A 15,190-nucleotide genomic window follows, 5' to 3' on the forward strand; every position below is an offset into this window, starting at 1 on the left:
TGGATCACCAAAAAGAACCCCATCTTTTTAGTTAATTAATTTTTAATTAGCTAAATTAATGGTCCATTAATCTTTTAGATTAGTGTACTGTACCCTCAAATGGCCTGTAGCATATACTCTTTCCTCATCTTCAAACAAGCTCCTGCCTTGGGCTCTTGCTGTTTCTTCTACCTGGAATGCTCTTCCCACAGGTATCCCATGGCTCACCCCTCACCTTCTTCAGATCTTTGTTCAGTTGTCACCTTAGTGAAGCTTTCCCTGATCATCTTATTTTAAATCACAAATCACCTTCCCAACTCCCAGCATTCCTTATTCTCCAATTCTTCGTTTTTTTCCCATAGAACCCATCATCACTAACTGATGTACTATATGTTTTACTAGGTTGTTTCTATCTGATTTTATCTAAAATTTAAGTTCCATTAGGGCAGAGATTTTTGTCCGTTTTGTTAACTGCTGTACCCCAGTGTTAGGACAGTGCCTGGCACATAAGCGGTATTTCATAAATATCTAATTAATAAATGGAAAAAACAACCAAATGAACAAACCAATCACTTTATACATCCATGAAAATCTAAATAAGTAAATCTTCTAAAACACATAAACTTACAGGACTGGGATCACACTGGTATACTCCACTATAGAAAGTCAGGGAACTTATAGATCCATTGGCCCAGTAATTCTTTTTTTTTTTTAATTCTTAACTATTTTTGACCCACAGACCTTTTGAGGATTTAATGAAGGCTGTGGATTCTCTCCTTTCTCCAGAAAAATGCTCACATGTGCAAAATTTGTGCATGCAATTTCAGAGGGTTTATGGGCTCTGAGAGGCATAACTATGGGCTAGAATTCCAGAAAAGTTGATCTTTTCACTCAGTCAACAAAGAGGATGAGGCCCAGAGAGGTTCGGAGACTTGCGAACCAAACTCACACAACAGTTAGGATGAGGACTCAAAACTTCTGACTTGCAATCCTGTGTTTTTTCCATTCTACCACACTGTCAGTTTCTACCTGTTTTTAATTGAAATATTTAATGCAACATAGTAGATATTCTCAAGATACATGTTGGTTAGTTAATTGATTAACTAAATAATAAGGTCTGAAATTCTGAGCCTTATCCTTCCTTCCCTGTTTTCTCCACTTCCTCTTCTTGGGGCAGAAGAGATCACATGACAGGAAAGAGCTCAGGGCCCAAACCCTGGCTAGAATACATGGAAGTTAGGGGTGAAGATCCAGTTCCCATGGTTTGGGAGAAGACAGGGTTAGGGTGAGAACTGTTGGATTGAAACATGGTAGTGAAAGCAGCACTACTGGCACCAAAAAAAGTAGCCTCCTCTAAAGTGCCCCTAGCCCCTGTCTCCTGGTCTAGAGATCAGAGATGGTTTCCCAAACTATTTGTGAGTTCCTCAAGGGGAGGGATTGTGTCTGTTTTCTTAACTCCCTATACAGTGGCTAATACAGTGCCGCATGTATACCCCATGTATGATGAGCCTTGTCTGGGTAGTTCAACCAAAGATGTGCTGCCTGCCATAAGAAGAAATTGGGAATCTGGCTCACAGCAGAGCCCACTAGAGGGGAGATAAGGAGAGGGAGAGGTGCTCAAATGAGGGCTGTCTGAAATATCTGGGCCACATTTCCAGGAGGCAAGGAAGGAAGACAAACTCCAAGAAATGCTTGCTAAAGTATGTACATACAAGAAGCATCGCTTAAGAGAACCCTCCCACCATCCTTATTTCAATCTCTGTCAAAAAAACCAAAAGTGGGGCCGGCCCGGTGGCATAGCAGTTAAGTGCGTGCGCTCTGCTGCTGGCGGCCCAAGTTCAGATCCCGGGCGCACACCGACGCACTCCTTATCAGGCCATGCTGTGGCGGCATCCCATATAAAGTGGAGGAAGATGGACACAGATGTTAGCCCAGGGCCAGTCTTCCTCAGCAAAAAAAGAGGAGGATTGGCATGGTTGTTAGCTCAGGGCTGATCTTACTCACAAAAAAATAAAAAAGAAAGAAAGAAACCAAAAGAGAAGTACCTCCTTTGAGCTGTCATTTCAGCCTCAGCACAGGAGCCTGAAAAGCCTACAGTATTCATCCTCCCTCAGGTACTTACCCATAGAGCTAGGAAGCAGAAATTCTCTCCAGCCAGAAAGATACAGTGGGTGGGAGTAAACAGGCACTGAAGGCCTCAAGAGAGCCAAACCTATTCCCGGGAGGAAAAGATCTGAGAAGAGTCCTAACTGCTACTGATTCAGACACTTAATCTCCCTAGGCCTCAATTTCCCATCTGTAAAATGACAAAAGTTACACAAGAGCTTCACTTCCCCTTCCAAATTTCTGACGCATTTCTCCAACACAGGCGCCCTCCTGAGAAAGTTGAAGACTCCATCCCACATACTAAATGCTCGGTTCACAGGTAAAATTTCCCCAAAGCTGAATTAAATTGCTATAAAGTAGCACAGAAGCTGCTGGCAAGAAACTAGAAGCAGCAGACACATACCTGCTCAGACTCCTCGTCACTGATGTTGGTCCGGCCCAGCATGGTGGCCTTTACCGTGGACAGGATTTTGAGCTGGGTGCTTATGGTTGGGATTCGCTCACATACCTAAAAAGAAAATTTAATTTAGTATGTTTCTACATTTGTCTTGCCCACAAGTTCCTTGAGGGCAAGACTTATCCACCTCTGTATTCCTAGTGGCTGGCATGCAGAAGGCACTCAAATTAGCAGCAGGATTCCACTTGTTTTCTCCCTAGGATCAGTAGATTGCCTGTGTCCAGAAATGGAAGCATTAAAATTCTTTGATTTGATTAGGAAATAAACTTTCCTGAATTTGTTTTTCCCAAATACACATGTGTATTTCCCCTTTCTGCTATTTCTTTCCACTCTGAAGTGCCACCTCCTCCTTGCTCATCCACTTTTCTCTCTTCTGCATTCCTCCCTCCCACACACCCCCACTCTGATACACACACACACTTTTCCTGAGTACCTGTAAGAGGTTGGTTCTAATGCGCTTATCTGTGCACTGCTTGGCAACCTCCTTGGCCAACCGAGTCACCTCATCTGAGGCCTTGGCGATGTCCTTGGCACATTGAATCAGTGCCCGCTTGGTACCACTGCCTCCTCTTACCAGCCGAGACATCTCAGCCATCAACAGAGCCATGCGCTTGGCTGCTGCAATGATGTCATTGCCCTAGAGAGAAGCAAAGATACAGTGTGAGCTCAGCCCACGCTCTGGCCAAGTAAGGGAAGGAAGTAGAAGCACAGAGAAGAGGAGAGAGCCTGCTGCTCTAGCAGCCCTCTGGAAGAGTGAGAAGAGGATAAAAGGACTGTTCTTGAGTGATATGGATAGCACAGGAGAAACAGACAAAGAGAAGAGCGAGCCAGGGCACTCACCCCAGCACTCAGTGAGAGAGTGAGAGAGAGAGAGAGAGAGCACCCAACTGAAAAAAGGAAGACCTGGGTATTAGTCTGAAAGGGCAACATGTGCGCCCCAGGCACAGCACTAAACAAGCACTTCAGCATCTCCAAGTTAATGTCAATAAAATGGGGCCAAGAATTTGGTTAAACAGGCATTTTCCTTTCTACGGGGGAAAAGCAGTAGAGCTGGCCTGAGGGGAAAAATACAGAGGAGCCTTTCCAGACGCTGAAATCATCCTCTTCATCCTTACACTTGTTACAAATAGCAGCCAAGGACTGTCACAGCTGAACTAGAATTTAAAACCCCAAGTAACTATCATCAGCCCAGTGAGAAAAAAACATATTTTCTGACCTAGACTGCTCCTGCCCTCCCTCTAGTGGCTCTTGTTTGTCCTGCTAGCCTTAAGGAACATGTTATTTTAATTTTTCACATTTAAAAAGGCCCAGATCAATTCTTCAATCCCCTCAGCTAAGTGGCTTCAATTAAAGAAACCTTTAGCTAAGAGGGTGCCGCGCTTATCAGGAAAATAAAAATCATGAGTCAAGCTGTAAATGGAACCCATCATGCCAACTAATAGCAGTTTATATTAGATTTTGCATTTTGGTTCATTAAAACCCTCATGAGTCATAATAAAGAATTGCACAAGTAATTTACTTTATGCCCTCAAAAGGTTCATCTTTTGGCTAGTAACAACCAAAAATAACTGCTATGTTTGAAACAACCTGAAAGGCCAGGCCCTCCACATTTTTCCCCTCATGCTTTTCAATTTCTCTATGATGCAGTGAGGCAGACACAAACCATGCCACTGCGGGGCACTCTGTGAGAGATCGCCACAGGCACCATGAAGTGGCTGATCATTTATGCTGGAAGGCGTGTAACATCTCAGGCAGTAATTGAGGCCAGAGAGAACACAGGTATGGGAAGAAGTCATGAGAACAGGGGTGTGTTAGACAAGGCCATCTGGGCCCATCTCTTGCAGGGCAGACCTGGGATCATTCTAGGACTTCATGACCTTGGTTAGAAGACTGTAGTGCAAGGGTTAATTATTACCCAACACTCTTCAAACCCTTTCTTCTTGCAACATGCCACCTTCAAAGGGAAAAAACTGATCACCCCCACCCCCACACCCCAAACTAGCCTTGGTTCAGTCCCCAAAGCCAAAGCTCTGCTGCGTGTCCTGCAGCTTTGAGCGCTCACTGTTCCCCACTCCCATCCTCTCTCACTGAAACACCTGGACAAGCAGTCAGTGAAGCCCCCTTCCCTGTGGGTTCCCATTAAGGCCAGCATCTGCCACACAGCCAAGAGCAGGGCAGCAAGCAGTCCTCCCCAGAGACCCTGCCATATAAAGCTGCTTCTCACCCTGATCAACTCTGCCTGAGCCATCAGTGAGAGGTCAGCAGGGGAGGGGGATGGCAGGCAAAGCTCAATGGTCAGGCCAGGTGACTTTTTAATGGTTTACAATGGTTCCTGACCTGCAAGTCATTGAGAGATGCATCAACGGCTTCCCAAGGGGTTTAAAGTTCCCATAGTGGCCGCAAGGTCAGTAAGAAAAGGAATCCTTTCAAAAAGTGACCCCATCTCTCTCTAGACCCCAAACATAAATGCAGTCCAATTAATCTGGCATTAGCAAACCTATCAAACTTGTGAAGCCTCCTAACAACAAGGTGCAGACAAGACAGATGCCCACCCTGCTCAGACTCACAGGACCCGCACAGATCATGAGTGATGCAACGTGTCAAGGCTGCACATGGCCGGATGCATATGGAGCAGCCCCAACTGGGGGTGCTAATCAGTACCTTACTAGACCACTTGGTAGCTTCCCGATGCAATGACTGAGCCGCAGCCAGAATGGGTTGGTTGACCGGCTGATTGGATGGCATTAACAGCAGCTCAGGTTCGTAATCGTCTTCCATGTCAGGGGGGACAGGGAACCCAACAGCATCGGCCGCATCTGCCTCAGCTACAACACTTACACCCACCTCAGCGGCTGGGTTACCCGGCTTTGTCGATGGCAGGAAGGATGAGAAACAGGGACAGTGTTAGTAAGAGTAGTAGGACTTGGGGAACTGAGCTTCAGCTGGTTTAGTAACCAAAGCTTGCCTAGGATGGGAAAGAAAATGGCATATTCTCCGGGAGCCAGATGAACCAAGCTCCACAGAAGGGGAAATTCTCAGCCTCCAACACTAGCCCAAGCTACCCTGTTCATAGTGAGTGAAGGAAAGAGACTCACTCCAGTGGCAAAGGGTTTCCAGAGAAATATTTATACAAAGAAAGCAAGTGGCATTCCTTTTTTATTTACTTACTACCAAAGTTAAACTTGCCAAGAGTAATTCTCATGACAGAACATTTTTGAGAAGCTAAACAACCAAACAACAGTAGCTGATTACCTTTAAAAGGAATCCAGAGAAAAAAAGTAAACGCAGCCACACAAGTTGCTTTGAACAGAACAAAGTGACACCCTGCTGGCACGGACACTGTTCTACATGTTCCTGGACACAGGCAGTGACTTGGATCAGCTCTGCAGCTGCCAGCCACAGATTATTATTTCCCTCAGGAGTTAAAAGTCCCAGAATTAAAAACGATACATTGGAGACAACAGATATATCAAACAAGGAAAGAGGCAAGAAAGCAAACATGATGGTGAGTGAAAAGGACTTATCGGGTATGCCACAATCATCCAGCTGGAAGAAGCCTCAAGAAGACACGTCATACAGGCCTCCATCTTAGGGAAAACCCGCACCTCAGACCAGCTCTCTATTCCTTCAAGGTCTTCAGAGACAACGCTTCCACAATCTCATATTAAATCCACTGCTAGTACCAACTCAGAAAGCTCTTCTTTGGGTAAAATAGAAATCTCTCCGTTGCAAAACAGGGTTCTCACTCACCTCAAACTCAATTTACATATTTCACAGATAACTCGTGGACTTGGCAACTCACCAAGGCTGAGCTCAAAGGAGCCCAAAATTGGTGCCCATGAGAGAAGAGGATCCATGAAGGGGAGAGAATGAATTTAATACCAGGGATGAGGATTCTGAAAGGCCAGGGGAGGAGGCAGGGGGATCAAATGCTGAAATAGGCTGGAGAGGAAAGAAAATAAAAAGAATTGCCTCAATGAAGCCAAACCACTTAAGTGATGAATGGTGAACACTGGTTCTTTATATCAAACATGTCTCTCTAATCAAGAGGAAGTAGGAGTTTGTGTGGAATTTTATTGGAGGTTGCTATCACTCCTAAAAGTCTTATCCTGCACAGAAGCTTGTCTCCACAAGGTGATGACAAAGCTGGAGCATTCAGGGCCAACGAGGGGTTCAGGTACCGTCGAAATCCTAACCTGTGCCTCAACCAGGACTCATCTTCATTCCTTGGAGGAGAGGCCAGCTCACTGCTGCTGGGATTCAGAGTCCCAAAGTGTACCAAGACAGATAGATTGACAGATACACAAACACATACCACCACCCACCTCCCCAAACACACATGGTTCAAGTAGCTCCTGACTTCACACAGCTCAAAGTCAGCAATCCTCTGATGCTCCAAACCTCCAGAGACAGTCAGACCTAAGGATTTCTGGCCACAAGTGGCAGAATGGGGTAAATAGGTAGGCCAATGCTGTCTGCCCCTTAAATTTTATCTTTACCTTTACAATTCATGTATATTTTGTGTTCCACTTCCCAATGTATCTGGGTTTATTTGTAATGAAATTTAAATTTCCTTTAAAATCTTTGAGTAAAACCAACTTTCTTTGTCACCTCAACCCCACTCCTCACATGCCTGCTAATGGTCCTAGGTGTGCATGCCCCACTTAGAGAGATATGATTATAAATAATTCCACTGGGGCTGGCTCGGTGGCATGGTGGTTAAGTTCGCGCGCTCCACTTCAGTGGCCCAGGGTTCACGAGTTCGGATCCAGGCGCAGACCTACACACCGCTCATCAAGTCATGCTGTGGTGGTGTCCCACATATAAACTGGAGGAAGATTGGCACAGATGTTAGCTCAGGGACAATCTTCCTCAAGCAAAAAGAGGAAGATTGGCAACAGATGTTAGCTCAGGGCCACTCTTCCTCACCAAAAATAAATAAATAAATAAATAAATAAATAAATCCACAGGTTAGACCTGACCAGCAAAGTCACCATTCCTTCTTAGAACCTGGGCTTACAGCTAACGGTTCAGAAAAAAAGAATTAAAAAACCAAGGTCTGGGGCCGGCCCCGTGGCTTAGCGGTTGAGTGCGCACGCTCTGCTGCTGGCGGCCTGGGATCGGATCCCAGGTGCGCACCAATGCGCCGCTGCTCCAGCCATGCTGGGGCCACGTCCCCGGCCATGCTGGTGCCGCGTCCCACATGCAGCAACTGGAAGGATGTGCAGCTGTGACATACAGCTATCTACTGGGGCTTTGGGGGAAAAAATAAATAAATAAAATTTTAAAAAATATATTAAAAAAAAAAACAAGGTCAATTTCCTAGCCTGAAGAAACCCAAGATCAGCTGCATGTGCAGGAGGTCCCTGGGGAACTACATTCAATACAAGAGCTTGAGAAGGCTGAGGGTGTGAAAAGAACAAAGGCAAATGGTCGGTGGGAGTAAAGATCTAGGGTCATATTAGAAACAGTTCAGAACTGACTTAAAACTACATTTCACTGCAAGGTTAGTAATAATATCTAGCTCTTATCTACAAAAGCTACCACTCACTTTTCATCATTTAGGGGAAAATAAGCAAAAGTTATTCATGAGGCATGACTGCCGTAGCATCCAAATTTTTACCAACCACATTAATATTTACACTTTTAGATTTGTTTAGTCAGAGTTAGCCTAGAGCTGTCTTGAGTTGAAGAGTAAGATGATTCTGAGAAAAGGGCCAAGCACATGGCTTCTAAGACAGCAATCTACTTGCTTCTATGAAAAAAAAGAAGAAAAATGCAAACATTTCATCTAGTTGTAGCAGAGCCCACAGAAGACAGTGTCATGTTTGGAGTGCTGATAATTAGCGAGAGAGCATCTAAAAACATTCAGCAATACTAAGGAAGAAAAGCAATTTCTAAAAGATGCCAAATGTCCAGCATCAGGACAGCTGACACTCTAATGGACAGAGGAGAGGAACCCTCAAACCACAGGCATCCTAGCTCTCATTTTTGCTGCCAGAAGGAGAAATCATCAAGCATCAGAAACATCTCACTAAACAACTAGAATAGGATCATGCTATTGGCAACAACAGGAACCAAAGCAGAGAGAGGGTGACTTTCCAAACAGACTCTTCTTCTGGGCTGTGTGCATGGTTCTTCATCCTTTCTCAACAAGAAAAGCTTTATTACTCACCTTGCTGGACCATTTGCGAGCTTCATCATGGAGCTGCCTGGCAGCCATCATCATTGGCTGGTTTATCACCTCCCCAGCTTTCTGCTCAGGGAACTCTTCATCCTTCTCCTCCGGTGGTGGGGGCCTGGGAGGAGGGACCTCACCCTCAGGCAGAGGTGGTTTGGGAGGAGCAAGCTCATCTGTCAGCTAAGAAAGAATCACCAAGTTGTAAGTAAAGCCCTGGGAACTACTCCCCCCTAGAATTCTTTCCTTTCCTCTAAAAAGCATCCCCAGAAAAGACACCCACATTCACTCCATATAAGACCACCCACACTGAGCACAAGGACCACTTGCTTCAATCTTAAGAGAAGCATATATTTTTCCTTTTTTTGACATAAAAAGCTAGCAGCTAGTGTTTTGGACATATCCCAGTGAGGCATGCACAGCACTACCGGACCAAGGATTCTCAAAGATCTAAGTTCTGGTCCTGAGTCTATTGAGGGGCAGCTACATAGGAAAGTAACTTCTCCCCTTGGCCTCAGGTTCCTCATCTGTCAATGAGGGGTAGCTAGACAAAATGGCCTCTAAGATCTTGATTCTGAATGTCATGACTCTATTGATTACAAGAGAAGCCATTCTCCATAAGAGCCCTCCCCCTGGCCCTAACCACCCACCACCCACTTTATTTGATTGAAAGAATCAAATAGAGTTGGAAGCTAGGGAAGCACTGTTTCTTAACTATGGGCACAATGATCCAATTTTGTCCTCAACCAACTTAGAAACTTACATCTTTCACTGACACTAAATATGAGAAAGAAAATCAAGGAGAATAAACCAAATTATTGCCTTGATAAGCTATTCTCAAAGGCAAGCTATTTCCAATGCTGTTAGTTAATGTCTAAAAATAATCACTATTTCTGATTCTAGGATTTGTATATGCAAGATATTGCCCAGCTAACCTGTTCCTAAACCATTTACCTATGGAACAATAAATTCATGGTACTTTGGGGGACATCAAAAGATTTTAAATTATAGTTGGGAAAAAATAAACTTTTCTTGCAACTAGAAGGATGTGCAACTACAACATACAACTATCTACTGGGGCTTTGGGGGAAAAAAAATTACAAAAAAGAAAAATTACAAAAATAAACTTTTCTTAAAAAAAAAAAGATTGTATTACTTTTGTTGCTAAAAAAAAAGTCAAGGAAAGGAAATAAGAACATACACAAGAGTCTAACCACCTCAGTTTTGCCGTCATCTCATCAACTGGGAACACATGAAATCTCCTCACCACATTATAAGCTGAGCAGGTTATTTTCCCACTGCTCACTAACTCGCCCACTAACTCATCACTCATCGCCTCCACACTTACCAAAGCCAGCTCCGCTGCTCCCGTCACTCCTCATCAGAGCAGGCCAACACCACAGACCCCCACCTACCCAGCACACCCCATGCATAAGCACTGGGTGAGGACTTCAGTAGATTTAGGAATGAAAGTCAAGTTGTACCCCTGACTAAGCTCTAAGTAAAAGCTAAACAAAGCCACCTAGTGACTGAGGATCCAGAACAGTCTACCTCTCTCTTGCTACAGTCCCAGCGCCCCGCTGCTCAATTCTCCCCATCTCTCTGAATTTACTTACGCGGAGCTGCTCAAGGTCTGGCGGAGGAGGCGGGAAGTCAGGCTCCTGAGGTTGGAAGGCTTCTCTGACCTTGGCAACAGCTCCCAGGATCCTATATCCTGAGTCCAGGAAGCTCTTTTGCAGGCCTAAACACAAGACGCCCTCACTTTTGGCTGGGCAGGTCAGTGCCCTTGGAGCACTGTCTGTCCAGCAAAAGAACTCGTTTCCATTAACAAAAGCTGGATGTGAAGCTGCCAGTAAGCATCACAGGCAATGATTGAAGGGAAGGGAGATAAGAGTAAGGCAGATGCCCTGAGGCCTACAAAGAGTCAGAAGTGTCACAAACCACCTGTGCCCTGTAGTGCTCAGGGGGCCTTCTTGCCTATACTACTAACAAGTACTCAGGACACCCCGGGACGTGAACACTGTGGACTCAGGTGGTGCTCATCACCTCTCTTATGATGAAGCAGTCAAGAGATAAGCCTGCCCAACTCAGAACAGGGCAGATGTCAGTCTCAGATTGGGCACACAGTCCCTGGAGTACTTCTCACCTTTCTCCCTACTCCTTTGCTCCACTTGGCATTCAGCATATTAACCCCTAGGTTGAGCTGCTGCTACCGTGTCCAGTCACCTAGAATTTAGGAATCTACTCAAGCTATTAGAAACTCCAGTTAGGAAACTGAGCATGTCCTTAGTGATGGTGGGTTAAAGATACTAGAAAGATTCTGCCTGGGCTAGGGATGAATAGGGCAGCCCCTCCTTCCCACTCTCTCACATTAACTGGACTCTACTCATAGACGAAGCTAGAAACATTGGATGCTCAGAACAGGAAGGAATTCAGATGTTTCCAATCAAAGGAGTGGTATTATCTTTAGTAGTACTGAAAACATGATCAAAATTCAGCTAAAGAAAACCTAGATTCTTTGGTGTAGGACCAGGATAATCACCTAGGAGACCACAGGTCAACTTGAGCTCTCCAGATTTGATAGAAATGGAACATGTTTTCCAGAGAAAAAGCATTTTAAGAAAAGTAATGCTGGGGGCCAGCCCTGTGGTGTAGCGGTTAAGTGCGTGTGCTCTGCTGCTGGTGGCCTGGGTTCAGATCCCGGGCATGCACCGAGGCACCGCTTGTCAAGCCATGCTGTGGCAGCGTCCCATGTAAAGTGGAGGAAGATGGGCACAGATGTTAGCCCAGGGCCAGTCTTCCTCAGCAAAAAGAGGAGGATTGGCATGGATGTTAGCTCAGGGCTGATGTTCCTCACAAAAAAAAAAAAAAAAGAAAAGTAATGCTGGTTACATAAGCTAAACAGTTGGTAAACTGTTTATCATGCATCTTTTGAGAAATTTCCAAAATAATGACTAAACAGGGCCAGGAGCTATTTAGTCAGACATTAAAAAAGTGCAGAGAAGTTGGTCCAGAGTAACTTACAACAACCCTGCCAATGTTGCAGAAAATATACTGTTCAATATCTTTTGTACAGAAAAAGATTAATCTAGCATTCTCAAACTAAGTATCTGTAGTTTTTGCTCCCAGATTTTGTATGTGGTGCTTGTGGGGTGCATATTTTCTCCCCACTCTGTCAGCTTCCTGAGTTAACCTCTCAGCTGAGGTGAACCACACCATGCATTGCTTACCAGGATCAGAAATGTTTCCGGCCACAGCCTTTGCATCCATCACCATTGGGGAGATAGTTTTGCTCAATTCATCTGAGGCAGCTTTCACAGCCTCACGGAACTTGGGATCCTCCGAGTTCTCCACCTCCCTCTTAGCCACCAACAAGATCCGGTTGGCCCGACGAGCAATGCTGGTTGCCCCAGCGACCAGCATCTGAGGCTGAATATTGGCCATGGCTACTTTACACTTGTCCAGGTCCTTTTTAATTGCTTCTTCAGAAGCATCCAACAGAGATTTGGTATCAATGGCTTCGTCCACCAGCCCTGTCAGGAGAACAGAAATGGAATTTAGTTTCTATTTTAGAAGAACAGAGATTCCAAAAGCCTGTTGTCCACTCAAGTTTCTCATGTGAAAGTACAACACCCAGAATTCTCTCCTTCAGCTCAAAGCCCTACTTATACAATCAAAACCTTCCAGGTGAATACCATAGTTAAAAAAAGATGAGGATGTAGCAGCCCAGGAGGCCATATAGACTCACAGCATTTACACTAACTGTGGTCACTGGCCTTCTTGTATCTACCACAGACAACAGGAAATGTAACGACATCAGGAGGAAATAAAAATAAAAATTGCGCCCGAAACCTGCACCGCATCACCACCACATTATCTGTTAACATTTTCTCCCTTCCTGTCTCACTCCCAAGCCATCTGTTGCTTGTTGGCAGCTTGTAGTGCCCAAGATGAGCCACACGGAGGATTCCAGTAACTCTAAGAGCCTGTTTCTTGTTTCTGTTACCTCTCTTCAGATACCTTAGGAGCTCCACTTTCATCTCTGCCTGCAATGGACCCCTGTCACAGCAGGTTCTGCAGGGAAGCAGAAGAGCCTGCATTCCTCATTTCTTCCCTCCTCTCCTATCCCTCCCTCCACAGAGAATGACGATTCAGAGGTGCCACTTCAATCGCACAGACACAGGTTTGCTGGTGGTTGGTCTCTCCTTCTTTTTAAAACTACGTAGTTGATAAGTTGGAGGAAACTCTGAGACAAGTTGTGTTAAATGGTAGCTATTGTAGTTACTTGAAATGTGAACCCATTGAAAATGACAGGGACACTTTCTGTATCCAAAAACACTGCCTCTCAGCCTCTGAAACCAAACTCTGGCTCAGACTGAGCAAAGACACTATTCAAGGAGAAGATAGGAGCTGTAACAATAAACATCACACTGGGAGGGCAGCATTAAAATAAAAGAGACTCAAAGAGTCTCTCTTCAGACAAAGTTGCAAGGCTTGAATGAGAAACCACGGCTGTACACTGTCGAGCACATGACCGTCCCTTTATCCAATTACAGCTGAGTAACATAACCGGTCTTGCTTGAGTTTCTCAGAACTCATTCCTCATGGATTAGACAATAAGAACCTTGCACACAACTCTACCTGTCATTTTCTCAACATTATCGATCCACTGGTTCTTCATGGTCTCAAAATGTTCATAAGCAGCTTGATTTCCAGGATTCCTAAGTAAGATGCGAGCAGCTGAGACGACCTGGCAATGACAGAACAACCTTTAAACACCAGAGCAGGGCCGGCTCCGTGGCTTGGCGGTTAAGTGCGCGTGCTCTGATGCTGGCGGCCCGGGTTCGGATCCCGGGCACGCCCCAAGGCACCACTTCTCCGTCCAGCCCGAGGCCGAGTCCCGCGTACAGCAACTAGAAGGATGTGAACCTATGACATGCGACTGTCTACTGGGGCTTTGGGGGGAAAAAAATGAATAAATAAAATCTTTAAACACCAGAGCACCCTCCCACTCAAATACAAAGCTTCAGCGAAGCTTCCTCCTCTTTACCTGCAGATGGCGCTGTAAAGCCAAAAATCAGCAAGTCTCTTTTCAGACTGAACACATTAGGTTTGGTTTCATAAATAGCACCCCAGAATAGGCCCTTGCAAAAGGTTTTACAGTCACAGCCTGATTTTAAGAAGGCAATAAAGTTACAAAGTAAATGGGTGTTCACGTAATACTTTAGGACATACACAAAACTGACATATATTTAAGCCCTTGATGTCAACTCTTCCATTTTAAAAAGCACCATGAAGATACTAAAAATTAATTAAAATTGATAGGAATATTTATAAGAAATAACTGTCTACAGTTAACAAAGTGCTTTCTTATCCATTATCTTACTGAATCCTCACAACAACCCTGTGAGAGAGACAGGACAGGTAATTTCTCCACTTCGCAGATGCAAATACCAAGGCTCAGAAAATTTAAGTGACTTGCTCAAAAGCTCCCACCCAGTCAGAGCACTTGAGGAAGGAACTAACATTTATCGAGTATTTGGTAAGTTTCAGGCTGTACAAGCATCCTCTTATTCCTCAAAACAATTCATCAAGAAGGAATTATCTCCATTTTACAGATGAGGAAACTCAAAGTCACAGAGAATTTAAGTCCAGATCTGTCTCCAAAGTCCTTGCTCTTTCTACAGTTGGTGTCTTAAATCTAGTCTTCTATTTCTCTTTTTTAGGAATCTGAGTTTTATACAGAAATCCTATGTTTTACATTCCACGTTTTATGCAAGTTTTTAAAGAAAGTTAGACATGTTCATATTTTATGCCAGCTTTTTTAAAAAGTTGGACAAGTATGATTTTTCAAGAGAATCTAACTTGTTATCATGCCATGTGGCCAAAAGTTGAACAATTAAGAGATGTGCTTATTTCCCCTGTCTCTCCCTGCACGTTCCCACCAAAGCCAGTATCACAGATTGTAAAACTGCTGAATGAAAAAATAATGAAGTTTCTATAAGTTGATTAGAATAAAAAGTGCACAAACACCACACTAAACGATGTTGAACTGATATTTTTAAAAACACCGATCATGTATTAGAACTTTAATTCCTGTCCAAATTGTTTTCTTTTGTTCCCACTCTTTCAGTATACTGTTCACAGCATACTAGCTATATCTTGGTTATATAATTAAGTAGGAAAAAGAAAACAAGTTATGGACATAACTGAATTTTTAAAAAATTCCCTCAAAGGGATGTAGGGAAAGGCATAAGCTCTAAAATCAAAACAAACTAACCTCTCAAGATTATCCAAATATTTCCCTAATTATATGTGTGTGTGGGGGGGAGGGTGCTTTACTAGTTTTTTCTACTTTCAAAACTAATCTATAATCATTGTAAAAAATTCAAACAATACAAAAATGATTTTGACACTACGGGTATGTGTGTTTTTTCCATGACATTTTACATAAGTGTTCAAAAATGTAT

General features: G+C 44.1%; 1 protein-coding gene across 2 annotated transcripts in view; it reads right to left on the reverse strand.

Annotated features, from left to right (window-relative positions):
- Positions 1-15,190, reverse strand: part of VCL (vinculin) — a 105,263-nt gene that overhangs the window by 4,620 nt on the left and 85,453 nt on the right. Inside the window, exons 15-21 of one of the 2 annotated variants that reach the window (XM_004426949.3) lie at positions 13,362-13,470; positions 11,951-12,253; positions 10,337-10,461; positions 8,718-8,903; positions 5,204-5,407; positions 2,976-3,179; positions 2,489-2,593 (exon numbers count right to left, since the gene is read on the reverse strand). In XM_004426949.3, the coding sequence (XP_004427006.1) occupies positions 2,489-2,593; positions 2,976-3,179; positions 5,204-5,407; positions 8,718-8,903; positions 10,337-10,461; positions 11,951-12,253; positions 13,362-13,470 (1,236 nt within the window). The remainder of the gene's footprint in view (positions 1-2,488; positions 2,594-2,975; positions 3,180-5,203; positions 5,408-8,717; positions 8,904-10,336; positions 10,462-11,950; positions 12,254-13,361; positions 13,471-15,190) is intronic. The other variant, XM_004426950.3, reaches the window with a different exon arrangement.

Source organism: Ceratotherium simum, chromosome 6 (genome assembly GCF_057802395.1).
Source record: "Ceratotherium simum simum isolate JZ-2026a chromosome 6, ASM5780239v1, whole genome shotgun sequence".
In the NCBI taxonomy this organism is placed as follows: domain Eukaryota; kingdom Metazoa; phylum Chordata; class Mammalia; order Perissodactyla; family Rhinocerotidae; genus Ceratotherium; species Ceratotherium simum.